Source organism: Pygoscelis adeliae, unplaced genomic scaffold (assembly GCF_000699105.1).
Source record: "Pygoscelis adeliae isolate BGI_AS28 unplaced genomic scaffold, ASM69910v1 Scaffold320, whole genome shotgun sequence".
In the NCBI taxonomy this organism is placed as follows: domain Eukaryota; kingdom Metazoa; phylum Chordata; class Aves; order Sphenisciformes; family Spheniscidae; genus Pygoscelis; species Pygoscelis adeliae.
The window spans coordinates 612,800-640,548 of NW_008823967.1; the positions used below are offsets into that span (position 1 = coordinate 612,800).

At 40.5% G+C, this 27,749-nt stretch overlaps 1 protein-coding gene across 1 annotated transcript in view; it reads left to right on the forward strand.

Annotated features, from left to right (window-relative positions):
* Positions 1-27,749, forward strand: part of GHR (growth hormone receptor) — an 86,567-nt gene that overhangs the window by 7,960 nt on the left and 50,858 nt on the right. Inside the window, exon 2 of the mRNA XM_009324410.1 lies at positions 10,039-10,118. Coding sequence (XP_009322685.1) covers positions 10,049-10,118 — 70 coding nt within the window. The 5' untranslated portion in view covers positions 10,039-10,048. The remainder of the gene's footprint in view (positions 1-10,038; positions 10,119-27,749) is intronic.

Sequence of the window (27,749 nt, forward strand, 5' to 3'; positions counted from 1 at the left end):
ATCTACCCCCCTTTAGTTTAAAGCCATTCCCCCTTGTCCTGTCACGACAGGCCCTGCTAAAAAGTTTGCCTTCATCTTTTTTCTAAGCCCCCTTTAAGGACTGATAGGCTACAATAAGGTCTCCCCGAAGCCTTCTCTTCTCTCAGCTGAGCAACCCCAACTCTCTCAGCCTTTCTTCATAGGAGAGGTGTTCCATCCCCCTGACCAGTTTCCTGGCCCTCCTCTGGACCCGCTCCAACAGGTCCATGTCTTATGCTGAGGGCTCCAGAGCTGGACGCAGTACTCCAGGTGGGGTCTCAGCAGAGCAGAGTAGAGGGGCAGAATCACCTCCCTCAACCTGCTGGCCACGCTTCTTTGGATACAGCCCAGGATACGACTGGCCTTCTGGGCTGCAGGCACACATTGCCGGCTCATGTCCAGCTTTTCATCCACCAGTACCCCCAAGTCCTTCTCGGCAGGGCTGCTCTCAATCCCTTCGTCCCCCAGCCTGTATTGATACCAGGGGTTGCCCCAACATTGCATCATAATGCCATGATACGATTCGAAATGTGATGTGGAAGAAAAGTTGCTTGAAGTCCTTAAAGAGTAAAGTACATATGCAGTATATATATTACATTGACTTTGAATAAATTCAGTTACTGAAATGAGCTTGTTTGTCTCCCTGTATTTGGAAATACTGGACACACTAACCTTGGAAAAATCTCCAATTAAAACAACAGCAGCATCCCTCCTATGGCTCTTAGCTTAAAAGGTGTCATCAACAGCTGTATCATAAGAATATGTATCAGAAGTGATTGGTTCAGTGCAAAGGTTCTAGAGATTCTGTTTAGATGGTATATAAAAATGCTGATGTGTTTTTAAGCCATTTTCATAATGGTGTACATAGTCTATTTTTGTATGTGAGATGCTTCATCAAAACATACTTTAAAAGTTGGGTATTTAAATTTCCAGATCTTACCAATGCAAGTGGAGGGAGAAGTTAACTGACTTTTAAGATTTTATGAAAGATTTGAGCAGAAATCAGCTTTTCTTCAGAAGTTATTACTTACCTCATGAAAACTTGTTTTGGCAATGCTGCATTTAAAAATACTGAATAATCTTTTCCCCTTGCTGGTCTCATTCAGTATCTGTTTCAACTTTGTGCTGATTTACACAATTAAGGATCTAGCTCAAAAGCTTTGTATATGGCTATACAAAGTGGTTTATGTGGTTGTTGAATGCAGTACGCTACTTTTTGATAGGTGCCCACAGCTTATATATTCAAATTTGCATGGACTTAAAGCACCAAATCAGCAGAGAATAGGGCCAGGGAACAATGCTGGTATGATCTTACAGAGGACACATGGAAAGCAGTTGAAATCATATTGTTTCTCCTCAAAAGAGAACTTCTTTAACAGAGAATTCTACTTGGAATTATTTTGAAAAACAGTTGTGTTGATTAGATGTGCTCATATGCTAACTCTACATCAGTTTAAACGAGATTTAAAGTTAGCTTCAATCTGTAAATCAATATAAATCATATCTTAAACTGATAGGAACTTCAGGACATACAAAATTGCACCAATTTAAAATGCACTATTTACTGTTATACCTTATGTCAAGCTGATTAATCTTTGTATGTTGACTAAGTGACAGTAAATATGTGAGTACTTGGAGTCATCAGTGGCCGTCCAGAAATGCTGCTCCAGTCCTTTGTCTGCCATTTACCAGATTTCACTTAATTCGCTATTTAAGTTAATGACTTCCTAAATGCCATACAGGCTTTGTTGTGTAGTCTTTAATCTGATTAGGAGCACATGAATAATTTAGCATGTGATTAAACCATGTAATTAATTTGTCCCATGGTAACGGACTGTTAAGTAGCTCCATTAGTGTAGGATAAATACTAGGGTCTTGAACTTAAATTTTACAGCTTCTTGAAGATGTTTTTCCTGGAAGAAATGTTTTTCATATATAAATACTATTTAAAATGAAAACCCTGCTCCCCCTGATTTCCTGAAATTGCTCTTCGAGGTCTGAAAGGCATGTTTGGGTTCAAGGTGATTAGAAGAAATTGAGGCTGCTTTGTTCAAAAATGCTGTTTCAAAATGATGAAGCTCCTGCTGACAGGGTTTGGTTATAGCCAAGCATTTTTGAACAAAGCAGCCTCAATTTCTTCTAATCACCTTGAACCCAAACATGCCTTTCAGACCTCGAAGAGCAATTTCAGGAAATCAGGGGGAGCAGGGTTTTCATTTTACAGAAAAGCTCCAAGAGATCAGATGCATATTTATTTATAATGTGTGCTGAACCTAACTGACTATATTTGCCCAAGTACTAGGTAGTATGCTTTTTAGTTCGAAGTGATACACAGATAGTAGCACACAGAATGTTTGCAAAGAAAATGCCAACTGGAACAGTGGAACTGGCCTGCTGTGCAGAGGCAATCCAGCAGTACATATAAGAAGGTTATTTAATATTAAGCATGTGAATAATCCTGTTTGTCTTCCCTCATGTTCCAGCCTAAACTCCCAGTAATGTCACATAGGTTGCTTTCCACCGCGATTCCTGTGCTTCATAATTTCTTCATAATTTCTGCTAGGGGAATTACTTAGCCATGTTCTCGTGTTAAATATGTAACCTTGCCTGCTTAAAATCAGATGTCTTTAACCGCTTTAATGGATTGGAGCCACACTGCTGAGTCCTGATGGGTTTTAAACTTTAATGCTAGCAAGACACTGGCACAGAAATATTTTACAGCACTAGAAATATCATTTAATCTCTATGTAAAATGTGAATAATTATCTCAGTGAAATGTTTTTATTTGAGTAAAACCACATTTTTTAGTACAGATTACTAGGGGTTGGTTCTACATACAGACTCAGACATTTCTTTTTCTTTTATTGTCATGATATTTGATGTTAAATTGATGCATTATACTTCTTCAAACAAATTGGAATATACTTTTTGCTCATACAGAGAAATTCTCTCATTTTTCTTGCAATTGATTGAACAAATAACAAAGAGCTGAATTTTGTCTTTTGGATGACTGATATTAAGTATTAATAATATTTTTTTTTAAAGAAGAAAAAACCTAGGAAAAATTACCACTGTAGTTGAGAAAAGCGTTTATAGCCTGAAAAAATTACCACTCTCATAAACAGGCCTGGATCCTCTTCCTTAATGATGCAAGTACATATAAAGCTGAGTATCAGCTCAGCAATTCACATCTGCATGATAGCAGCTAAATGTTGCAATTTCTTTCAGATGAGATGCATCTATTTTGCTGCTTTGATACGTTTTGGGGGCTGAAAGGCAAACAAAGCAATTAAGTCTTTTCCAAGTTAAAAATTTTCAGTTTATGCAGTAGACGGAAGTGTAAGACTATAACTTCAATTCTCTTTTAGCAATTGTCTTCTGATAGAGATGATCTACTAGTCTTACAGCTAAGATCCTCCCTCTGTGTACCTAGTCCATTAGGTTACTGCTGTCAAAGCATAACAGATTTTATTGTAAATAAAGAATTGATATGCCATTTGCCACATCCATCCTTGGACTTCATAGCCCAGTTCTTGGAGTATGAATTTACAGCTGGATTAACCTATAACAGCTTTCAGCTTTCAGTACAAGCCCAAAGCAATGACCAAGCTCTGGATTCACTGAAGGGCTTCTTAACCACGTCCAAGAACTGATAACCATTTGGCCTGTTACCAGTTTATATGAAGTTTAAATCAGAGTAATTAGCTGACACATCTATCCATGGGGAAAAAGAAATCAGCTCTGGTAAAAGTGTTGAAGGTGTCTCTTACAATAGAGACACAAATAAATTTGGTGTTAAAATGAAGCTTTCATATAGTCTCTATTCCAAAATTAGAAGGTTTTTTGGAAAAAAAATAATTTTTCTAAATCCAAAGTGAGCAATTATTTCAATAGATTCCATTTTCAATTTTAATACTTAGAACTATTATAAATTATTTAGCTTACATAGAGCTCTTATTAATAATATAAAATTGCCTCTGTTCCATAGTTTAGTTTTAGTTTGTCATAATGATGTACCTTTTAATAATCCTCAAATTTGCATCAAACCGTGCATAATAAATGCAGCTTTATGCCAGAGTCCTTCATTCTTTTCCAGTGATGCCATCTTTTGTTGTTAGGTTTTTTGGGTTTTTTTCTGAAATGTGCCCTTTATGAAAATTTTTTTTTAATTTGCAGTACATTTAAAAATGTAAAAATTACATTTTTTTAATTTCTGCTTCTACGGTACTATTCCTTGCTCTTTTCATATCCCAGATAACCACACACACTAGGTGAATAGTCTGTTATTCATATCAACTGTGACAATTTGTTATTTCTGTTTCTTAACACGGCTGAGTATATAGCCCTGACAAGGGTTCTATAAAAACAGGTGTTCATCGAAGTGCTGCTGTGATGACTCAATCAAGCTGTAATATCAGCAAGCAAGGGAATAAGTCTTTAGGTCCGTGGCAGTTTTAGGTTGTGTTGATTGGAAGGGCTATAACTCATTTCATCTGCAGAATGACTCTGTCCTGTTGGCATTCAGGGGAATGAGCGTAAGCAGGCAAAGTGGCTTCAGCTACCCACAATCAGCCAAACCGGCATGAATGTTTTTACACAAGCACAGAAAGAAGATTTCGTCTTGGTGTCACTAATCTTGCCGTGAGATAGGTTATAAGGAATACCCGCACTGTGAAAAACAAAGGCCTTTCACCCAGAAAAATTCTGCAGGTGTATGTACATACGTATTTGGTAGTTGCATAAATAAGGTTCAGGATAGATCTGGAGAGCCTGGAGTTACATTCCCTTCTCGGCACTTGTTCGTTCTTGGTGGTGGATGTACTGGTGTAGTACTTACTTGGTGGCAGATGTACTGGTGTGTGTTCACCTGCATTGTACACTTTCATGTCCTTCCCTGTTTGTGATCTGATGGAATGATGGCTCGTAGCAATGTACAGAAAAGCAGCTCAGATTAATCCTTCGCTCAATAATTTTGTGGTTCGGTTTGCAGCAGAGAGGCCGCCTTAGGTTCTGGAATAGCTGCATGTGTGCTGCTTTGGCAAGCAGTGCTAAACTGGGGAAGGTTACAGGGGAAAAAAACTCATATTTGGAGTACAGTGAGTTAATGGAGATGGCGAAAGCAGAAGTCCCTTCATAGGCACAGCTTAATGAAGTGTAATGTCCTTCTTCCTTCAGGTCCTTTCAGATTCAGGAGCTGTCTAAATGTAAAGATCTCACTTTAAACAACAGTTTTGTTTATAAGCAAAACTCCTTACGGTTTACTCTGAGTGTTAATATTGTTACCTGACCAGAGGAGATGCAAACCATTCAGTAAGCTGTGACTAAACTGTTTCTTTACTCAGGAATTTTCTTAGCCTGGTTTCAACTGTTTATGCTGACTATGTTCATGTCCCAGTGGAGAGATGTCGTGTTTAAATTCACTTGTGATTGACCTTACTCCAACATCGCTATAGAAAAGGGCCAAGAATTTTTTTTATCCTTTTTATAACTCCTGGCTCCTTTTCTGTACTGAGGCAATTAGCCTCAGCTGACCTCTAGCCAAATGTTCCTGTGGTCAAGTTTCAGCTGGCTTGAGGACAGTCAGCTGCTGTAATTTTTTTTTCTGGTTTTAGCTCTCTTCATTCTTACAAACTGCTGGAGTTGGGTAAGATATAGACTATTATTCCTTAGAATAGTGTATATTACAGACATTGATTTTTTTTTTTCTGTTAAATAGCAGGGGCTTTATTAGTGGTATTTGTCTTTCATGTACATACAGGGGTAGGTGTTGGGAGGTAGATATTACTAGATTTTAAAAGGTCAGGTTTGTCCTAAAGCCGACAGAGAAGCTGTCTCTTGCAACGTTAACACTGCAGCCTCTGAACAATACTGTTCTTGTTGGCAGCAAGCTTGCAAGAGTGTCTTAGGGGAACAGCAGCGGGTGGTTACAAGACAGATTTGTGAGAACTTTCTGCAAGGCAGTAGTCTGATGGAGGGGCAGATGCACTTCAGAGGACTCTTCTCTCAGAAATTTTATTCTGTACCACCAAAAGCAATATCATGATGGGGCAGCTCCTGCTTTGCACCAGATTTTCTTCCACAAGACCAGAGCCGTGGTGGTGTAGCTCTCCCTTGGCCTCCGATACCTCTAGAAGTGGTAGTTGTACCTGCAGCCCAGCAGAGCTTTTGGTATATGTGCTGGACGCAGAGAGGTCATGTAGTCCCTGGTGCTTCACATCCCTTGCAGAGCTCCTTTTGTCTGGGAGAGACCCTGAGTATGAGCCCTGTCCCAAGGGCTCTGGGTTCGAGCTCCAAGGAGGCTAGCACAACTTGCCCTTTCCAGAGGCTGTTGTACAAAGGGTGGAGCATGGCCCATCCATATTTTCAAATGAGAGCAGTTACTTTTTGAGCTCAGTCTTGTCTGTACTGGGCGTGTTCAGAGTATACCAGTTGGATTTTTCTCCCATATGCAACTTGTCTGGACGGATAACTCAATGGAAGATCCCACGTCGATTTAGGCAGAGCAGAGACACTGTTGCTTTGCCTTGCTAAGATAGTGGCATTTGTGAGAATCCATAGAAGCAGCATCATTTGTTTCTATACCGCGTTTTACTAGCAAAGAGGCAAGGGATTAAGCAGCAATTTTGATCACCTTTGACATTTAGGAACGCAAATTAATCCTGTGCCTTGTTTCAGAGAGCTAGATGTTTTAGTCAAGGTCTGTGGCTCAGCAGGGACTTTCCCAATAATTACAGAATTGCTTTTAAAAAAATAGTAGCTACTGCTGGAGGGGTTGCTGTGTCCTCCCCTCCACCCTGGCTGCTCACTCCCATGCTTGTGGTGCCCCGGCTCTGCTCCAGGGGTCCGTCTTCATGGAGTCCTGATAAACCCAGTCAGCAAACAGATTTGTTACAATAAATGTTTATGGACTAATTTTAACTGGAACAGTTTCCTGATGGAGTTGACTGTATGCAGGTATGTAAACAAGTCTGCCAGCACAAGAGGTAGAGCAGTACTGGAATGGGATTGTTCTCATCTGCAGCAGCGAGACCTTATTGAAGTTCAACATGATTGTTGACCTCTGAGATGTATTTCCACTCCTGGGTTGGTGCTCCAGCTGTCAAACCACTCTTCCTGGGAGTAAGCTGAGATGGCAGGGATGGAGGTGATAGCCGTGCTGTGATAGCTTGCATGTGGGCACTGATCTTGGTCCCACCACGGAGTTGTTTGGTGCAGTTATGAGAAACAAAACGGTGTTCACAGATGTGCTCTGAATGACGGACTCTGTTGATGACAATTGTTCTCACAGGAGAACTCCTGTGAGGGTTTGGGCTTTTCTTGTGGTCGTTGTTAGGCAGGAGGAAGTACGAAAGCTTGGAGAAGAGTGGTAGGAAGATCAGCAGAGGCTGGTGGACACAGGAGAACAGGGAAGTGTGAACATGGAGTCAGCACAGGATGCCTGGGTATTTCAACAGGGAGAGAGCAGGAGGGTTGTGAATAAAGTGACATTGTGCTCAGGCCTGTGAAAGAGAAAACAAAACTTTAGGGAGAAAGTGGAAGGGCTGAAAAGGGGGGAGGCTATTTGATGGGGTAGAAATCGTGCAAGAGGAGAGGAACTGTCAAATAGAAGCATTTCTGTGGAAGATTTATTAATAAGAGACAATAAGAATCCTTTAAACAAGAGTACAGATGGAGCAAGGGAACAATTGAGCTAGCTGAAAACGTGGCTGATCTCAGATGAACCTCGTGCTGTGCCAGTGTAGCTCCTCTGTGAGAGTAGGAGGATTGTTGGCCTGTGATTTGTTTTATGAACCTTTTCCCAGCCGTGTGCACTCCAACAGCTGCAGCCTTCACTGCTTCTGGTCCTGCTCCCCAGGCTGCCTCACTCTCACACTGCCCCAAATTGTCACTAACGCACCTCCAGCCTCACCATACTCCTTCCTTCCTCCCTGTCCGCATGAGAAAGGGGGAGTCACCGTGTCTGCTTGGCCAGGGGAAAGCCCGGCACCTGGCAGGTCCCCAGAGCTCCCCCAGCTCTTCTCTCTGTGCAGCTGCCCCATGCCCGCTCAGACTGGCTGCACGGTGCCCAGGTGGTGCGGCTGGGCATCCCCATGGTGGTGTGGGTGCGGTGGGGAGCATCTCCTGGCTTGCCTTTGCAGGTCTGGGTTAGACTCTGCTAGCCTAGACCAGTTGGAATAAATGCCTCCTGCACTGAGCCTGAAACTCAAGAATTACTGAGCAGTTGTGTTAATGAGGGTGTGAGAAATACCTTCTGATTTTCAAGTTTTGTACTAAACAGCATGAATGAGAAATCTGGAGTTGCTAATAGTTTCCTTTTTTTTCTGTAGTGTGAGTCAATCTGTTCTCTTGGGGTAATAAAATTAAGGAGGGAAATATCTTTTAAATTCAGTGTTACCATAGTTTTACATACTCAGCGTGCTTGTGTTTTACAGTTTCTGACTAAATTCAAACTTTGCTAACTCTACTAGGAGACTGACTAGTTTTTGATACCCAGATTTGACAGCATCAGTTTTTAATTGGCAACACCCACTTAGAGATTGCTACTCATTAGGGGGCTTGGTTGTTTGGACACTTGTGATTTAATTTCCTGTTAGATGAAGAAAGAAAATGTCTAACTGAAAGTGTAGAGTCAAGGTTTGTTGTACCAATTTACGGTCAAATGTGAAAGTGGAGCTATTACTCTCTCTCTCTCCCCACTGCCTCACTGAGCTGGGGTGTCAGTGTATATTGGCAGTTTTGTGCCACAGGAACAAGAAACTGCTGCCTGACTGTCATTTCAGTGTTCATGTTTATTCTGGTGCTGTAGCTTTGGTTTTGAAGGTCTCCAGTAATCTCTGTGCTCCACTGTCATGGTTGTAAATGGTCAGGTAGTAATCCATGGTATGTATGTTTTCCCCCTACTACATATGGACACCTCATGACCTTTTGGGGGCATGGTACAATTTTGTGCAGAAGGTTGCACTGCCCGCAAGTCCAGCATATCCCATCCTGCCCTTCCCCGTTTTTATCAAATGCTGGTGATAATGACAGGAGCAAAATAGTGTGAGGGGGTAGGCTATGTGTGTGTGGCACAGGTAAATTAGGGAGAAGGAGGAGTGTGCTTTTTGGTTGGGGAGGTTGTAAAGGCTTATTGGGTTATGCTTGGGTTGTAAAGGATGCATGGAGGTTGTAGAGGCTTGTGTGGATGTGCTCGGGTCTGTCGGAAGGTGCCTTCTCAGAAATGACGCAGGTAGAAGTTTCCAGCATGAGACAGCCTCCATGGCAGCCCCTGGAGAGCAGTGTGGCAGAGCAGGGACACCGAGGCAGGTGCTCAGGGCTGTGCAGGGTGCTGGTAGGAACAGACCATAGAATTATCCCAGGTTATTCTCATCGTTGCAGCCCCGCAGCTACTGCTTCCCTCTCCACTCCTGGAGTGCTGCCTGCCAGAGGCAGTGGCCATAGGTACTAAGCTGGTGTTTCTCTGCTAGCAGCCATTTGGCTTTCTGGTGTGGGAGCTGGCTTACTAAACTGCATCACTCCTCTCAGCTTTACTGCATGTAGTCCTAGACCCAGGAAGGGTTATACATGGCATGCAAAGATGAACACAGCTTTAGAGGAACATGAGCTGAAAAGGGGATCATCGTATTTTTGTTCCCTGAAAGAGATACTGTTCTTTTCCTTCTTTCATATTTAACCTAGGCTAGTCATTGGGATCCATCCCCCAAAGGCTGCTGTGGGGTGAGTGTGGCTACTCCCTGCAAGCAGGCTAGAGATTGACAATACTTGATTTTTTTCCCCCTCTATATTAAATGAAGTAGAAACCCATAAGCTGGTTCTCTCTTAAAAATAGTATTTACTCACTGTCCTAGACTGCAAGATGATGTATGACTTTATGAGGCAATAAGCCATAAACTAAATACACGTCTGGCTTAAATCCAATCAGAAATTCAATAAAACTAGATAATAGTTTAAATGTCACGTCATATTAGTTAGTAATATTAGTTTATAAAGAAACTCTCTTACTGTCTTTTGTTATTACAGAATTAGAGGTATGGATCTTCGGCATCTGCTGTTTACTTTGGCACTGGTCTGTGCAAATGACTCACTTTCTGCAAGTGATGGTAAGTTTTATGTTACCTTTCTGTGCCTTTGTGTGTGTACATACATATATATAGCTTTATATAAAGAGTATTTTTATATTATATGTGTCAGGACTATGCAAGTTCCTTGATTGCAGTAACCTTGGTAAATAATGTGAAATGTGAAAAATACATCAGTTAATCTTGTACAGATAGTGGGTGAGATTGAGACGTGTTGCAGAATGACAGTGTTAGATATGTGATGTGTAAACAGGCTGGATCAATGTTGTTATTAGGTATCTGGATTTTCTTTGCTCGGGTACTGAAGGTTATGAAAGAATTTTATGGGGTTAATTTTTTTATAGAAGCTGGTGGGTTTTTTTTCTTAACAAGTCTTTTTAGTATGTTCATACGTTAAGTGTAGAACTATTTGGAAGTACAGAGGAAGCATTTTAAGACTGTACACTTTGGGTCTGAGGCCAATATGAACAAGTTTCATAAGAAATACACTTAGAAATTCTTGAGTAGAGGTTATAAAAGGGATTTGAAAAGAATATGTACTCTCAACCAGACAGCTGGCTGTGGGTAGCCAACAGAAGCCTTTTTAGCAAGGAGAAGCTCTGAATGCACATCCTGTGATGTTCATGATTCAACAGATCTGCTCAGGATTCACGTCCACTGAATGTACCTCTGGCTTTCCACAGTTCTTCTCCTTCCCATCCTTCGTCATCTCAATTCTTCCATCTTCTGAATTAAATGCAGGCTGGAAAGTACTTTGTCCAGCTGAGCTTTCTCTGATGCTTTTTCTCAATGCAACCAGCAATGATTAAGAGCCATTTCTGTATCACCCGGAGGCCTGTCCTGACTCTGGTGGGTCCTCCGGGACTGGTCTTTTACTCATTTAAAATAAAAAATTCCCATTAACTCCAGTGGGAGTTTTACGTTGTGTCAGACTGATATGCTTATGCTGGTTATGATCTGCTCCTGTAAACAAATGCAACCTAACCTGGTCTGCTCTGTCTTGTTCTGGCCTTTGGAGAGAGAAGTAACAGTTTTCCATAATTACTAATTTTATGCAAACATGTCACTGCTTCTCTCAGAGCTACGGAGCAGCTGCAGAAGGGTGGCTCCTTAAGCAGGTACCCTTCCTGATGTCCTAGCCAAAATCAGTGTTAGCAGAGAAAGTCAGAGGGGGCGGTTTGACAAGTAATTTTGGAAAAAGTGGGGTGGAAACAGCTTCTGCAACAAACTAAATGTACTGATAAAATTTTCAATGAAAATCTCTGACATCTCTCAATTTCTTTTTTTTTTTTTCTTTAGCTCCATACTTAGATGTTACGGAATGCAAATTACATACCTATAGAGTTGCAAGCCATGTTTCATTAGCCTTTCTAGTGTTAGTTTTAGGATATGGTACTAAACCAAAGAGCTATGGCATAGTTGCCAATAGTCATAACTGTCCTACAGTTTAAAGGTATAATCATCCTCCTTCGCCCTGATACAGTTCTGTATTTTCTTGGAGTTGCATACTTAAAATTTCTAGATATCCATATTTGCAGAAGCGCTGGAAAGATATAAGGGGTATTACTTTGTTGTTAACGGAGACATTACGTTGAAATAAGATATAATTGGAACTCAAATGATCAGTTTTCAGAGAATTCTTCCATAAGTTAGCTTTATTAAAAAAGGGGTTTGGATAGGGAAAACACAAGTTTCTGTTTATTTACTTCTGTGTGTGTGGCTCAGACGCTTGTCCTCTGTGTTATCAGGAAGGGAATCTGTACGATTCTCTTCTCCCTTGCTGGTTAAGGCTTTTTCTTTAACATTTACCAAATTTGGTTTGAGTTCCTAGTGGATCTGATCATTGAAGGTGATGAATGGATCAAGTTTTCACTTTTGTTCCCTACTTCCATTTGCTACTTGCAGCAATACTTTCATTCTGCTACCTACATGTCCCATGGGAAATGAGTGTGCCTATGTAAGAAGTGTGTAAAGAAGTGCCTATGTAAGGAAGTGTGGGGCAGTGAAGTGTTTATTTTCATATTAGAATTGGGCTGAAACAATGTGGGGCCTTTATTTAATGTGTTTTGAATCCTCTGTCTTCTGATTTGGTTAAAAAAAGAGGAATTTTCTGACAGGAATTTGCAGAATAAAGCTATATACTCATTTTTCCCTCTTTGTGTACCAATCTCTTTAGTTATACATATGAACTGAAATAAAATTTGCAAATTCCTCCTTGGTTCTACTGAAATGTGGAAAGTCAGTATTTCACAGTGAAATATGATACATGTACCAGCTTCTACTAATTGCCTCGTACAGAATGGTCAGTAGAACAAAAATTAATGTGTTCTGACTTGATCCTTCCCCCCCAGCATCTGCATTTTACAGTACATTCATTCAATACACAAAAATAATCCCTGCCCAGATGCAGTCTACTGGACCAATTGATTTCTCTCTTGAGGTTTAAAAGCACATGAGGATTTTTTGATCATTGGCAAATGAGGTGTGGTCCAAATGCCCTAAGTTCAGCAAAAATCTGTGTTATAAATTAAACTTAATCACAACATCACCTTTGTATGACTTTGTCTATACAGATGAAATAGTAACTTCCATGAGCTTACCTTCAGAATCAAAAAATGAAGAACATTTTGTGTTCCTGTGCTTAAATCCAAGACACAATACTAAATATATATGTTCTGATTTGCTGCATTATTAAAGAATTGTATGTGTGAAGGCAACAGAGCTTTGTTGTCCCAAGAATAAATTTCTAACCACTAAACTGCTTCTAATGCTGTAACACATTTATTCTGAGTAGGTGAAATGCTCAGCCGAGAAAGTCAGACAAGAAAGTATAACTCGAACAGGAATATTTGAGACAACAGCATGAGAAAACGTCTGTTTGTCATTTATGCATGATTTAGGACAGCATATTAGATGAGACCTGTTTATTTGCTATTTAGTTCTTTTTTCCCCCATGTGTATGTGCTTGTACCTGCAAAAGTTCTCATGAGCATCCAGCCCCACTTGGGGTGATGAATCCTGATAATCTTACAGAGCTCTGCCCGGCACAGTCTTGCTGAGGCCTTCCTATAAACTTAATTAGATGTGCTCCATACCTGTACCATATATGATACATTGCCTGAGGGACTGGATCTACGGTGTCACGGTTCCCTAAAAAATCCACTTCAGTAATTGTGTTTCTTCTGGCAGCACATTAAAAAAATTACACGTACTTGCTGATCTTGCACCAAAGCACGTTACTGAGATAGTGTAATATGACTTATACATGGAAGGCTTTTAGCTCTTGAAAGTAACTAAAGCTTACGTTCAGCATTACAAGAGCCTGTCCTTCGAGCTGGCTCCGTGCTGTGGGGCCGGATCCACCCTTGGCACACGGTGAAATCCCATACGTGTTTCCTCCTGGCGGGAGAGACCGTGTGAGGCCAGCAGTTGGCGAGGCAACTGCACAGCATTCGAGACCAGATATTGGACATTTAGTCACCTATTTGCTGTCTCCAGGCGGGTGCCAAGTTCTGCTGGAGGCTTTCCATTGATTTAGCTTGTTTTCATGCTCTCCTTTTGCAAAGAGCTTGGCTTGCCGGCTCCTTAAACTGAGGCCGTGGCTGGAGTGAAGTGACAGGGGTGCCCACCATCTCTGAGATGGCCATGCTAAGTGTCACCAAGCATGTCTACTGGACCAGGTCTTTGAGCTCTGGTAATTCAGAGCTGAGCAGGTCTGGGACTGGCAGCCTCCTACCAGGGGACGCTGACCCACACGCTGTCCGTGTCCTAAGGTGCCTGCTGTATGATGGTAAGGGCAGAACAGAGGCACTGGTAGAAAGAAAGCGTAAAGGCCACAATAACAGGAAGGTAATTTCTAATAGCTGTGTAATTACCATAGGTAAATGGGCTATGTGCCCTAGGGATTGGAAAACGTAAGGCCCATTTTCACAGCTAATGAAGACATTCTTGTTGAGTCAACAGAACTTATGATTCTAAGAGTTTAGGTTGCTTTGAAGATGGGGAATTGTGTGATTTTGAAAGTTTAGTTTAATTTGGTTAATTAGGTACATTAACAAGAAAGAGTACTGCTTCATGAGTAGATCACCTATGTCTGTGCAATATTGTCATTCAAGAAGAAAATAACACCTTATATTCATGTACACATACACAATTTACATTTGAGATATTTACATTAATGTAACAACGGTGTTTCAAATATATATCCAGCGTACACCTAGGTATTTTGGTTTACTACACATGCTGATATCAGAAGTAGTTGAGGGGAATTACTCCAGACACAGATTGGAAAATGTTTAGGAAGCATAATAAATTTTGTCTGCTTGTTCCTTCTCTACAACTGATGAGTGTAGGTCACATAAGGACATAGAGGAATAAACTGGGAATTAGTCCCAGTTAATAAAACAATGCATAAGCTAAAACAGTTCCAAAACTAATTTCTTCCCAGTGAAAAGAAGTGGGAAATGTCTTTTATAATTTTTTATACTAGATCAAAGTTTGTTCCAGACTATTACAGCTATTCTAATTCATCCTCTGAAGCAGGTTTAGAGAGGCATTCGTATTTAATGATAGCACAATAACAATATATTTCAGTGAACTGGTTTTGTACAATGATAATTTTAAGAGCTACAAACCTGAATTTATTGTTCATTTTATCTCATCTGATTTTAGAAATGTATTTATTTTTTTCCATCACAACTTTTTTAATTATTGTATGACGCTGTTATGCTCAAATGCTCTATTTTCCTCACTTTTACATAAGAAGTAGGATTAACTATTGTCCCTTCTGTAACTATTTTCCCTTCTGAGACATGTCAAATATAATTTTTACTTCCATCAAAATGTCCTTTTGTTATGCTGGTGTCTGCTCACTTATTGTACTTGAATGCTTTGTGTGTATTACATATCCAGATTAAACCATTTAAGTATAGGTGTGCACTGGATATCAAAGCTCCCAATTACAGAGCTTTAGTGTCATTAAAGACACTCCTGGGCACCTGAGACATCTGCATGGGACTCAACAGCGATAACACAGGACCTGCAGGACATCTGCATCATTCCGGAATGGCCAGAAACTTAAAGACCTCTGCAAAAAGCTTAAGGCCACACATCTCATATGTACCTGAACATCTGTTTTCAGGCAATTAAATAGACTCCATCAGCTGTTCTTTGTTCCAGGGACTGTATTGACTAGCTCTCCATTGACTATTGGGAGTGTGGACACCTAAGGCTGAGATTCATCCGTGTATGAATCATATGGATATCCTCTAGGTACCCAAACAATCTGCATGAGACTTGTAGGTAGGACATCTGTGCCTTTTGAAGCAGAGGCTGGAAGGCAGACAGAATATCCTGGGCAGTCTGAGATAGCTACAGATGTTTAGGCAACTGGATTTTGCCCTACCTTGCATAAAGAGAGCTAAATATAGGTGTCTTCATCTTGAACTGAGCCTCACCCTTATAACTGCCTTGTTTGGGTATGCATAATTCTGCGTGCTTTCTTCTGGGTAGTGTCATAGCTGCTCAGCCACATGCTGTAGGTCTTCTGCTACAGCCAAGGTGAGGGGTCTTCTCACTGGATTGACAGGATAGCAGTTGGGTTCTTGCTGTCACCATGAAATTAAGTAGCAGACGGATGTTATCTAAAGGCATGGATTTGACTTTTCTGACACACAGAGGAATTCTTAGTCTACACAGGAAGGTGCCTTTGAATTGCAGCATATTCTCTGCTGAGAAAGTGGAATTTGTCCATCTGTTCATGGAGTCAGGAGGTACCAGGGACTTCATTGCTTGGTTTGAAATATTCAGAAGAAAGATCAATAGCTGTGTGGGGACTTGGCTGAAAACATGTTTTGTAATTTAGGCGAACTCAAATTTTATAGATTGCAGTCAGTGTAGTCACAAGCCATTTCTCACACATGAAGGCTATTCTTTTATTTTTAACGACTTTTTTTGATGATCAGGAAGACTAGACATATTTGCATATATAACAATCGTAATCTTGTTAGGAAGTGACAAAAGGTAATAAGAAAGGGCAGAATCTTCCTTAGCTTAAGCTGCAAACTCTCTTGCCTCCTCTTGGTAAATGGTAGTGCCATAATATAATTGGTAGTCCTTTGTTCATTGTGGTCATTTTCTCTTCTTAATTCTTCTAATTGGTGTGTCTTTGCTACAGCCTTTCTCTGTGTTACCTACTTTCTCAATTATATACAGCTATCTAAGTACGGAACGCAAGCCAAAGCAGAGCTGGCAGTAAAACCTGGAAAGTTCAAAACTGTGATCAGCTTAGTGCATCCTGGTTTACGTGGACAGGGGCAGAACTGTCGAGAATGCAGATTTAAAACTTTTACCTGCAGACAAAGCCTTTAGAACAGTTGTCTTATTTCCAGAAGCTTAAGTGTTTCTGAGCAAGAAAAATGTTCTGTTATGTAGAAGAAACTGCTATAAAGCTGTTCCAGGAGCCAGGATCAGAAAGCTTGGCACAGGGAAGTGTAAGTTATAGCACTCTGATCTGGCTAAGCCATTTCGACTGGAGGGAAGATTCATTTTGGCAGAGAGCAAAGTAGTATTTCCATCGTCACTTTCCATTACAATAAGGCATGGCTTTGATGGCTAGCAGAAAAATCCGAAGGAAGGCCTTGGATCTGTGCACTTCTGAGTTACTTTTAGCGCTCTTGCTTCCTAGCCAGTAGTATATATTTCAGATAAGCCATTTGTCTGGGTCAGTGTGACAATATTTATGCTCTCACATGGAAAAGAAAGGATTTCACCTTGTCTTTCTTCTATGTTGGGAGCATACATGGTATTTTAACAGGAAGGGATTTGGGATTTCTAAGAGTGGAAAACACATGCTGGAAATGAATTGTAGACAGGCCTATATTTTGTAAGAAAACATAGAAAATAAAAACATAGTGCTGAAACTTTCAGGTGTAGTAGCCTTAAATTATACCCCTAAAAATCCGGGTTTAGGCTTGTAACTGATTGTAATTGAATCTAATGGTTCAAATGCTAACCTGGTGTTGTGGTTTAACCCAGCAGGCAGCTAAACACCACACCAGCCATTCGCTCACTCCCCCCTGCCAGTGGGATGGGGGAGAGAATTGGAAAAAAGGTAAAACTCATGGGTTGAGATAAAGACAATTTAATAGGACAGAAAAGGAAAGGAAAATAATAATAATAATAATAGAATATACAAAACAAGTGGTGCACAATGCAGTTGCTCACCACCCGCTGACCGATGTCCAGCCAGTTCTCAAGCAGCAGCCATGCCCCCCCGGCCACATCCCCCCAGTTTTTTTGTCCAGCATGACGTCACATGGTATGGAATATCCCTATGGCCAGTTTGGGTCAGCTGTCCTGGCTGTGCCCCCTCCCAGCTTCTTGTGCACCCCCAGCCCACTCACTGGCAGGGCAGTATGAGAAGCTGAAAAGCCCTTGACTTAGTGTAAGCACTGCTCAGCAACAACTAAAACATCAGTGTGTTATCAACATTATTCTCATCCTAAATCCAAAACACAGCACTGTGCCAGCTACTGGGAAGGAAATTAACTCTATCCCAGCTGAAACCAGGACACCTGAGTTGCCAGAGACTTGTCTCCTTTGTCCTTTCCTCCAAACAACATCTGTGACTCCAGCATTTACTGAAGACTTTCAAGACTTTGGGTATCTTCACCCACAAGCCTGCCAAAAACACTTCATGAACAATCAGCTTCAGACACTCTGTAAAATAACGTACATAGTTATCCCATCCAGATATCTCTAATCTTTAACATTCCATCATTGCTCTTTAGTCACGATCGTATTTTCTTCTCTTTTGAACACGAACTCGCAAATTTACTGTCCTCTGATTGCTGGGTTTTGAGGTCATTTGCAAGAATTAGCCACTACCTCTGTAGCTAGTGCCAGGTGTAGTCACAAGGAGAATTCAGTCTTTCTGCCTCTCAGCTGCAAAGCTTGTAATCCCAGTGTACATCTTCGCTCTCCCAAGCAGACCTATAGACTGCAGCCAAGCCACCAGCACATGCGCTGGTCCTCCTGTGAACCAGAATCATTCCTCCTTTACCAGGGCTGAGCTGCACCTAAAACTGCTGGCTGACAGTGACCACTTGCGGCTTGCTTTTGGAGGAGAGGCAGTGAGGCCAGTTTGAAACATGAACTTTTGCCCACACATGCAATTAAGTCCATGTATTTAAAGAGGGAGATCAGATGATGGAGTTGATGCAAAAATGTGCACAGCAGTTTGTTACCACTATCTAAGAAGCTAACGAGTGAGAAAATTCCTGGTTACAGTTTTTACTTTAACTCCTGTTTTGATATTTTAAATGTAGTTGTATTTTTCATGTGAATTATTTAAACAGTTTGTACTGCACTAACCAAATGAACTCAGCTAGTAAACTGAGTGTGCATCAGGGGAAGGAAAAGTAGATCAGGCAAATAAACAGTAATCCATATTATAAAAGCATATTGCATGAGATATAATGAATCATTCCATGCAGTGGAGCACACACGGAGCAAATTGCTTTCAATGCCACCCATCTGTAACAGGAAAAAGAAGAAGAAACCATTGTTACTGCACGTTCATAGCATACAATGACATGACCATGGAAAGGGGTAACATTTTTTCATTAATTTAAACAATGATGCAGTCATTGTGCAGTAGCTTGCACTGCCTAATTTAAAATACAAGAGATTTTTAGAACCAAGAGGCTGTCTGCAATGTTGCACCTTTTCTTTCCATGCTGTGCTCTTCAAAAGTGGCAGTCAGGATCAGACTGGGAACAGAATAAAAGTGTGACTGGGAATTGGAGAGCCGTCATTGAAGAGACCTGGTTCCTACCAGTATAAATGAGGGAGCAGTGTGTGCACCTCAGCAATATTTCAGCACATGTGGGTGTTCTCTTCAGCTGTTCCAAGGGATCAGAAGTGAAAGAGAAACGTCATAGAGCAGAAGTTCACAAGATGCCATCCTTGAATCACACAGAGCGACTCTGAAAGCTTTGTGCTGGTCACCACCCTCAGCAGAACCAGATGATTCTCAGGGTTGCAGCAGCACTTCCAGGACAGTTGGGTACTTCGGGAACTGGTGCCACCATTTGGAGGATGGCTGGCTCCAGCCTTGCAGAATTCTTGATCAGTTGGGCTCCAGAGAGTCCCCCAGTTGCTTGTTTCTAACTTTGACTGCTCACCCAGTCTTCCCTGTTACACTCCAGCAGAGTACTGGTACCCAGCTGGTTATCTACTTCTGAGGATGATGGAAAGGGGAACGGGAATGAGATAGTGCTGGGGAGCTTGGCCATTGCGTGGCCCTCCACAGCAAGGCTCTGGCAAGGTTCCCCTTGGGGAATAAAAATACTTGGTCTAGGCTGTTTCCCTTCTCTACTACTGGAGAAGTGCTTAGAATGAACTATGGAAGAAGAATAGCCTAGGAATGATACTGTAGGTGAGAGGCAGAGCTACAGACTACCAGTAAGGACTCTGTGGCTTCTGAATCTGGAAGAAGTCCTGGTACTTAACAAGACAGGTTTCTCTACTTTGCTTTCTCTTCCCACCCATTGTAGAAGCATGCTCTAAAATTAAGTAGTAACAGCAATGGTTAGTTTTCTGCAGAACTTCTAGAAAACTGTCACCCTGCTAGGGATTTTGAATTCTTCTTGTATAATGCAGTGAAGACTTTCTTTTTCCTGAAGTACAGGATTAATTTTTACAGATAATTAAAAATTTTTTACAAAGTAGGTAATTCTGTGCTAAGGGGTATAGAATAGCCATAGGGTAGGCTGATAGAGTTGGTATATTATCTAAAGAGCATGCATAATGTCAGTTCAATCCTGTATTTCATTCTCATTAAGTTGGTGAAGGAGATTTTCCTGGGAGTTTCAAAGAATGCAAAGGGAAACTGTTAAATATTGTGTAGTTGGGAATTTATCACTTGTATCAGCCTTGGCACCAACGAAGTGGCATGTAGCAAACCTGACACCAATTTTAAAAAAGGACTCAAGGAAATTACACATCAGAAAGTTTGTCCTCTGGGCAAGGCAAGTTGGAAGAAACTTGAAAAAAGCATATATTGGTAAATGCATCGATAAATATGATATATTTGGGAGTCTGTGTAAGTCATGTTTCTTTCAAAAGACACTTAGCGTCTGTCACCCATAGCTACTGACTCAAACAAAGGTTTCAACATGCACACAGAAAATGGATGTTCAGTCCCTAAAATGTGGATTTTCAGAGATGTTGTATCATTTTGATACAACACTGTAGCAAAGGTTCTTTAAAAAAATGCCAGGGGATAAAATGGAAGGATCTCCATGGACTGAAAATTAATCAAAAGGGGAAACAAAGGAACAAATTATCAGCTCCCACAGCAGAAACATCCAAGGGTATTTCCCTTCTACAGACCATACAAGCAGAAATTAAATTGACAAGATCTCTTCTGCTTGGAAAGCTCCGTGGCAGGACGGGACAGAAACCAGTGCAGTCCTGCGTGGTGCTGATGGAGTGGAAGAGAAGGATGTGAGTGGGCAGGAGCCCTCCGGGGGCTGCTGGAGCCCCACGTGCACGTGTGCAAACGCTCGGCACTGCACTGTTGGAGTGCTGGAGTGCGGTCTGGCTGGGGAAACGCAAAAGATCCACCCAGACCGAGAAGTGTGTCTTTTGTGGGCTATCCCTAACTGTTACCCGAAACAGAGCAACATGCTGAAAGGAAATATGTTTATTCTGTATTTGGTCTGGGATTTTGTTTGTTTATTATTCCCCTAGCAATGTGTAGTCTTGGCTTTAGGGCTGACACAGAAACTTTAGAAGCAAATCTGAAAGCTCACTCGGATCAAGAGTTTACCCTTGAAACCCTATCTGCTAGAACCCCCTGTTTTTTACTTTGTAAAGACAAAATAACCAGAACAATTACATGCCTGGCTGGCAAACACCATGTGCATCATGTTTCTTTCAAAAGGCACTTATTTTTTGCCACCCATGCCTACTGTAAAACAGGAAAAACTGTTAACATTTAATAAATATCAAATCTTAAACAAGAACATATACGAAGTAAAATAATGTCATTATACCCTTTGAATTTATGTTCTGTCTCTTCATCACTGAAGCACAAAACAAAGAATAATGTGATAATTTGACTTTGAACCAGAAATTGCAAGTGTTAGGGAAGCAAATGTAGGTAATAACTATAAATGTTAATATGGCCTATTTATTATTTGCTGTTAATGATCAAATAGTTAATACTCAATATAATTACTTCAATGAAAATGCTGATGTCAACTATAGTTACTGTTGTGTAGGATTTAATTCAAACCAGCTGTTTTAATCCACCTGTATATGTGCCGGGCTGATCTTTGCTTGTAGTGAAGTGTTTTTCTGGAAGTTAAAAGTAATTATTAAAGGAATGGAAATTATTAGTGGTTCATGGTTTGGCAAGGAAAAGAAATACCTTTTTAAGTTCTTAGTGTCTATTTTACAGGGCTTCTACACCAGAAATGGTTGAGGGTGAAGTGTAACGGAAAAGTGTTTTCTTTTTTTCATAGGCTATGTGTTGATATCTGGAGTTCATCCCAGTGAGGTGTTTGGAAGTATAAGTCACTGGTCTGATTATTCTCCACCACTTAATTAAGTCCATTTATTTTGTAGGGCAATGGAAATATGAGTGGTTTATTAAAAAGGAGGTATAAAACACTGGTGAACAATGTGGAAAAATGCTGCTGTGTGTACATAAACAACATAATTTATTTTCTAGTGAACTGTTTCATTCTCCAGTGTATTCTTCAGTGGATTTGCAGGGGATGTTTGGTCTTGCTAACTGGTTTAGTTAGCTTTGAATGTAACTGCCTCATCTGTTTTAGTCAGAAATTGCCTTGTTATCCAAGGATGCCTCCACTTGTCTCCAGAGCTCAGCTCTTCATGCTGGGAAGATCTATTGAGCCAATTCACAGGAATAACACTTGCATCTAGGGCAGCTCCACAAGTAATGAAATGGATGTGAGATCAATAACTTACTATCTTTCCTTTCTGACTCCATAGCATTTGCACAATAGGAAGCTGTAGAAGTTAATCAGAAAAACCCAAGGTCTCTCCTGTTACTCTTGGCACGTGCCTTTCAACACACCTAGGGCCTTTCAGAACTAAATTAAAGTCTTGGCTGGATTATGCCATACTTTACAGAGGTAGAAGGCAAGACACTGCCCTTGACAGGATGTACTGGGAGCTCTTCAGGATATCCAGCTGTCACAGCTGAGGCTGTTTAACCTCCCATTCCTGGCCAAACCAGTTAAGAAGAGTTACATCCTTGTCTACAAAAATACTTGCAATAATATTGCAGAACCCTCCTCACCGAGGCTTTATGTTATGAGAGGTAGCAAAGACAAAACCAGCAGAATGTAATGTGGTTGCCTAAAATATCCAGCTGCTGTTATCTACTTTTCCAAGGCCGTGAGCACTGCTCATTGTTTGAAGTAGGTTTTTCGCTGGGTTGCCCTTTCTTTCCTCCCCAAGTCAAGAAACATTTGTTTTTTACCAGGAGGAACATGCGTTACAGAATCTGGCACGTTTGCATGTGGTGCAATCTAGTGAATGTTTTCTTGAGATAAGTGAGTGACAGCTTCCTGTTGGTGTTCTGCAGGAGTTGAGGGCTTCTTCCCAGACGTACTGACCATCTCAAAATGACTATATTCTCCTTGCAGAGCTCCCAGTCTGAAATGTTATCTTATCCCCCCAGTACAGCAGGCTTGATAGTCTGCTACACCAGTTTATCTAGCTAGTAGACTTAAGTAGCAGTTCTAATTACAGGAAAGACTGTGCAAAGATTACATCTATCAGAGTTAGCATTTGGTCTGTGTTGTCCAACTTTATAACAGAAGACTTGATTGTAAATTGTATTGTTAAATACTGTTTTTCAGTTAGAAGATCTTGTTACCACTGGAATTCAACATGTTTTTTCTTCCAATTTGTTAAGCCAAAAGTGCAATTTTTCTTAAGAGAATGAGGCTCTGGTTTCTTCTTGTTTAGAAAAGTGTCAACAGTTAAAGTCTTGCTATTTAATTTCATTATATCCCCTTGAAATCCCTTAAGAAACATGAGTTATGACCATGACAGCGCTTTGCACTTCATGGGTTTTACATCTCAGCAACTTGCAAAGATGTGTGAAATACAATTAAGATCTCCAGTAATCCCAAGATACCTGTATATACACACTGACTTTCTAGAAACAGCATTATTTTTCCCAAAGTCATAGCTGTCCCTAAAGGAAATAGAATATTTGACTTAGTATGTGGCTCTTAACCCTCTTTAAGAATGGAAGTGGGGACCAATAAAAATAATACATGGCTTACATTGGTAGGACTCCTGGATCTAAAGAGAAATGGTCTCTGTATGTTGTTCTGCTTGGCTGTGGGAATCACATTATGCATTCAGTTGCAGTTTATGAAAAGCTGCTATAGTCTTCTAACAAATTACTTTTAGAAAAGCCCTGAATCCATCATATCTCTACTTTGCTAGAGGTAAACTGCCCTGACTTCTTATACAGGTGGGGAAGTCCCACAGCATTTCCTGTTGTTAACATAACACACCATAGCTTTTAAATGCAGCATGTTAGAAAGACACGTGATTTTTACAAAAATGCGTAGGAAGAAATCCTCCTTCCTTTAAATTGGGGCAAGGCTTAGGTCACAAATAAGGAATAAAAATTGTTCCATATTTGGGATAGCTACAGGATAGACATGTCCCTAGGAGGAACAGAGCTGGCATACTCAAATCCTTGCAGCCCAATGTATGGGATGTGTCAGGAGAGGTGCTGTGCGGAGCGCTTAGGCTGTCCTGAGTTCTCAAGTGTTTATTTCAGTGCTAAGATGTGAGTGAGATTTGTTTTATTGATTAAGCCTGGTTTGGTTTTTTTTTTTTATTAGTAGGTGGTTCCCACACGATTGGTGTGAAATTACCATTTTCATTTTTTTATTGTTTCCTGGAGGAAGCGTGCCCCAGTTACCTGAGTTGTTGCTAACAGCCGTACCTTTCATGGGTCTCAGCAGAAAGGCAAAGGGGTGGCTATAACCTGAGCCCTTCAGATGAGGTTGAGGCATGTTGACAGGAATGGGTGAGCTTCCAAAGCCACTTACTTGTCCTAAAGTAGGCAAAATCGCCGTGAATCCAGGAAGAGTAATAGTTCTGTAATAACGACATTGGTCTGAAACAAGCTTTCAGCGTCTGTCTGAGCCACAGAAATTCCTCTATGTCCTTGGAAAATTGATTAATATCTGTGTCCCAGCTCCCCAGCTGTAAAGTGAGAAGGCACTCTAAGGACAAACTCCTTAATCGGTTTGAGTTGATCAGATATTATGGTGATGAAATTGCTGAGGTTCTGCAAGGTCTTCTGTCAACAGCATTGCATTTATTGTGCAGAGCAAAACAATAGAAAAAGTATATCTCTTCTTCCAGTGCTCACGAAGCTGGTGGGCTGCCTTCTCTGCCGAGGCAGGGGAAGGTGGCTGTGTGCTTGTGAGGAGGTAGGGGACACCACCAGCAAGCAGAGAAAACACTGAAGTTTCCTCCAGCGCATATTTGTTTTCTGCGTAAGTCTGCATACTTGCAGAAACTGTGCTTTTCTTCCAACAGGCAAGGACTTGTGCTAATGTGGGTCCATAACTAACTGTTGCTATGGGAAACTCTGAAATGGCCACCCACACTTTTATATCTGAATGGAGCTTGTGTTCAGACATACTCTTCAATCTGTGTGTCAACATATGCACATAGCGTGTATATATTTCTCCCCTGGTGTAACATGTTCAAGTTGAGATACAAAAGATTGCTTTTAATGTTAAAGATTTTGGTAGCATCAGCAGCACCTGGAACACTTTGTCTATGGGACTGTTCAAGTAGGTGAGATGCCCAGAGTACCGCTTGGTGTTGTTTCAATTCATTTATGTGCTCTGAGCATATATAGAAAGGCACAGCCATTCCTAAGAAATTTTCACTTTTCTTTCTTTAGTTGTTGCCCATGTGACCCTTCAGCCCTTCTCCCCATGGAATAATATGATCCAAACTTAAAAATGGAAATGCTGGAGCTTTTCAAAGAAGAAAGTATTTTGTTTTGAATTACGAACCTATTTTCCCCTTTTCTTGTACTCAGAAAAGGCTGTATTGTCCTGTGTGAAGTTTTCTAAAATACTTCTGTCATGAGACATACACCCGATTTAGAAAATCTCAGCTCAGATGATTAAAGTTTGGAGAAGCTGTAAGTGACCCAGATGCCCGCGGTGGCAGGTAGTGACCAAGGCATCTCTGCTGGGACAGGAGAAGGGGTGCCACTGGTCCACGGTTTCTGCTAACCAGCAGGTACTTGTGGAAGGTACTTGTACAAGCAGGTGCTTGTATCAATTCTAGATACACTCTTTGAAAGGTTAAATTTGACTTATTTTTAAGCTGCTTAGTCTCTGAAAACTTTTAGGTATGCTATTGAAGCCAAGCTGCTGGCTAGCAAGCTGCATTAGAAAATCCCTGGGGTCAAGAAATGTAATTGTTTTGCTATTAGCGCGTCAGCAGAGCAAGGACTTCTCTAAGTCTAGCTGCACCACCGTCCTTTCAGAGAGAATCTGTGTGAAGCACGTTAAAATGTATGGATGAAATGTTGTGGAAAAGGCTGCATTGTCACTGGCTGAGCTGCACATTTGCTTTGGACTGTGAATTTGGCACTGTTTAGTGAGATGAAAGAAACACCAGCACTAGAGTACAATGCTTGGCTTCCTCCCTGCCTTCAGAACAGTCTAACCTGCCAGTTCCTTCTGTGTATCCAAATACTGACTGGATTAATATAAATGTCAGTTATAACATCATTTAGGACAGCAAGCAAACACTTATTTGTGTCTGGCATTTCTGTGGTGCGCGTGAGCACCTTCAGCACCAGCAGGTCCTTTCCTAAATAAAGGACGAGCCACAGGTGTCACACGAGCATAGGCCTTAGTGATGCCTTAACTGTGTGCCTTTGTGTCTTTTATTAGGTTGTTCCCCTGCTCTCCCCCCTTTTTTGTTTTGAGGGGTTTTTTAGTCTGAAAAGATGGAGACTGTATATATTATTAATCTAATTTTATTATGATGAATGTACTGATGTAGACTTGGATTTTGAAGGATGAGACGAGGACTACAGATGGCTAGTATTTAGTGGGAGTTTGAGAAGTGATAGACATCTAATTGTCATACTGTTTGTATGCTTGCATTTCCTTAAGTTACAATTTTAATTTAAACTAGGAGATCTCACATCCAACTAAAATCCTTTACCTACCATTGTGAAACAACTAACAATATTGAAAGTGAAAGCAGCAAATTAAACATCTCCTTATGTAGCTGCCTGTTGCACATTACTTCGCTTTCCTAGTCTGAGTAATTTACTAATGAAGAAAAGACATTACTAAAAGCATGTGAATATAAAACATATTTTATAAAAGTTTTACTCTTTTTAAATGGTCTTAAAGAATTTTAAGATTTAGTTAAACCAATTGCTTAAATGCAGGCAGAAGACGGTTCAAGCTACAAAAGATTTTAATCATCCTAGAAAGTGTCTTTCTCAGTGAAATATCAATATTGCAGATTTAAAAGGAGAATAATTTTAATTGTTTTTCCACCCTCATGGTAGCTTGTCTAACTGTTACCTGTATCTTTCATGAGTTACCTTAATATTTTGTACGTGCTATATGAACCACTTAAAACATTTTTCATTTTATAGATCTCGAAGTAGATAAACCTCTCGTTTCAATTCCTTGAAATTACATAAAAGTATCCAGATATTTGTCATATTATAGTTGTGATTGTAGAACCATGGGCACAATGGGAGTTTCTAATTGACTGCACTTTTCTTTCACTTTGTAAAATATGTTACTGAAGAAGATGGATTCTTAGGAGCGTGGTTTACTTTAAAGCATAAAATGTAATACATAAGAACATATTCTAGATGTCATATTTAATCCTTTTGCCAAAGTTATCTTTTGAAACATGGAGCAAAAGTTGTAATAAGACAAAAAGACAGTTCTTTTTAAATAACTGAGAAATTTGCACTTAGTTGTGTTTTCAACAACAAAATTCTGCTATTTAAAGGGTTTGCAAAACAGTTGTTTTGAGGGTTTTTTTTGTAGCTTGTTCTGATTTTTTTTTTCATCCATTACTGTGAACTTTAATCGTGTTGAGCTTAGCCCAAAAGTTTCCTGTGTTCCAGCTTTTTATGCTGCCTAACCTGTGTAAATACATTAGGGCAGTTCTAAACCATTAAAAACAAGAGGAGATGGATGTGTGCAAAGTTCAAATGTGTTCTGCTGGCTTTTATCATCAGTGTGAATCATGTGGCAATTTAGATGCTTAAAATAGTTTGTTGTTCATAAAACACAGCAAAATACAGCAAATGAAATCTCTCTGGAGGAGGCAGAAATATATACTGAGCATTTCAGTTTGGTGTTGTGGGAGGTTTCTTACTGGAAGGGGCTAGGTTTTTTTCCATTTCTGTGTTTTCATTTTTATTTAAAATTACTTTTGGTGTACTTGAAATGGTGTGTGTTGAAAGCTGTGGAAACTGAAATCCTTCTTTCGCCCTTAAAAATGAAATAATATGGGAAATTTAAAATATATGCTTCCAGGACAGGGTTAGATCACAACCATTTCACGAAACAGGAT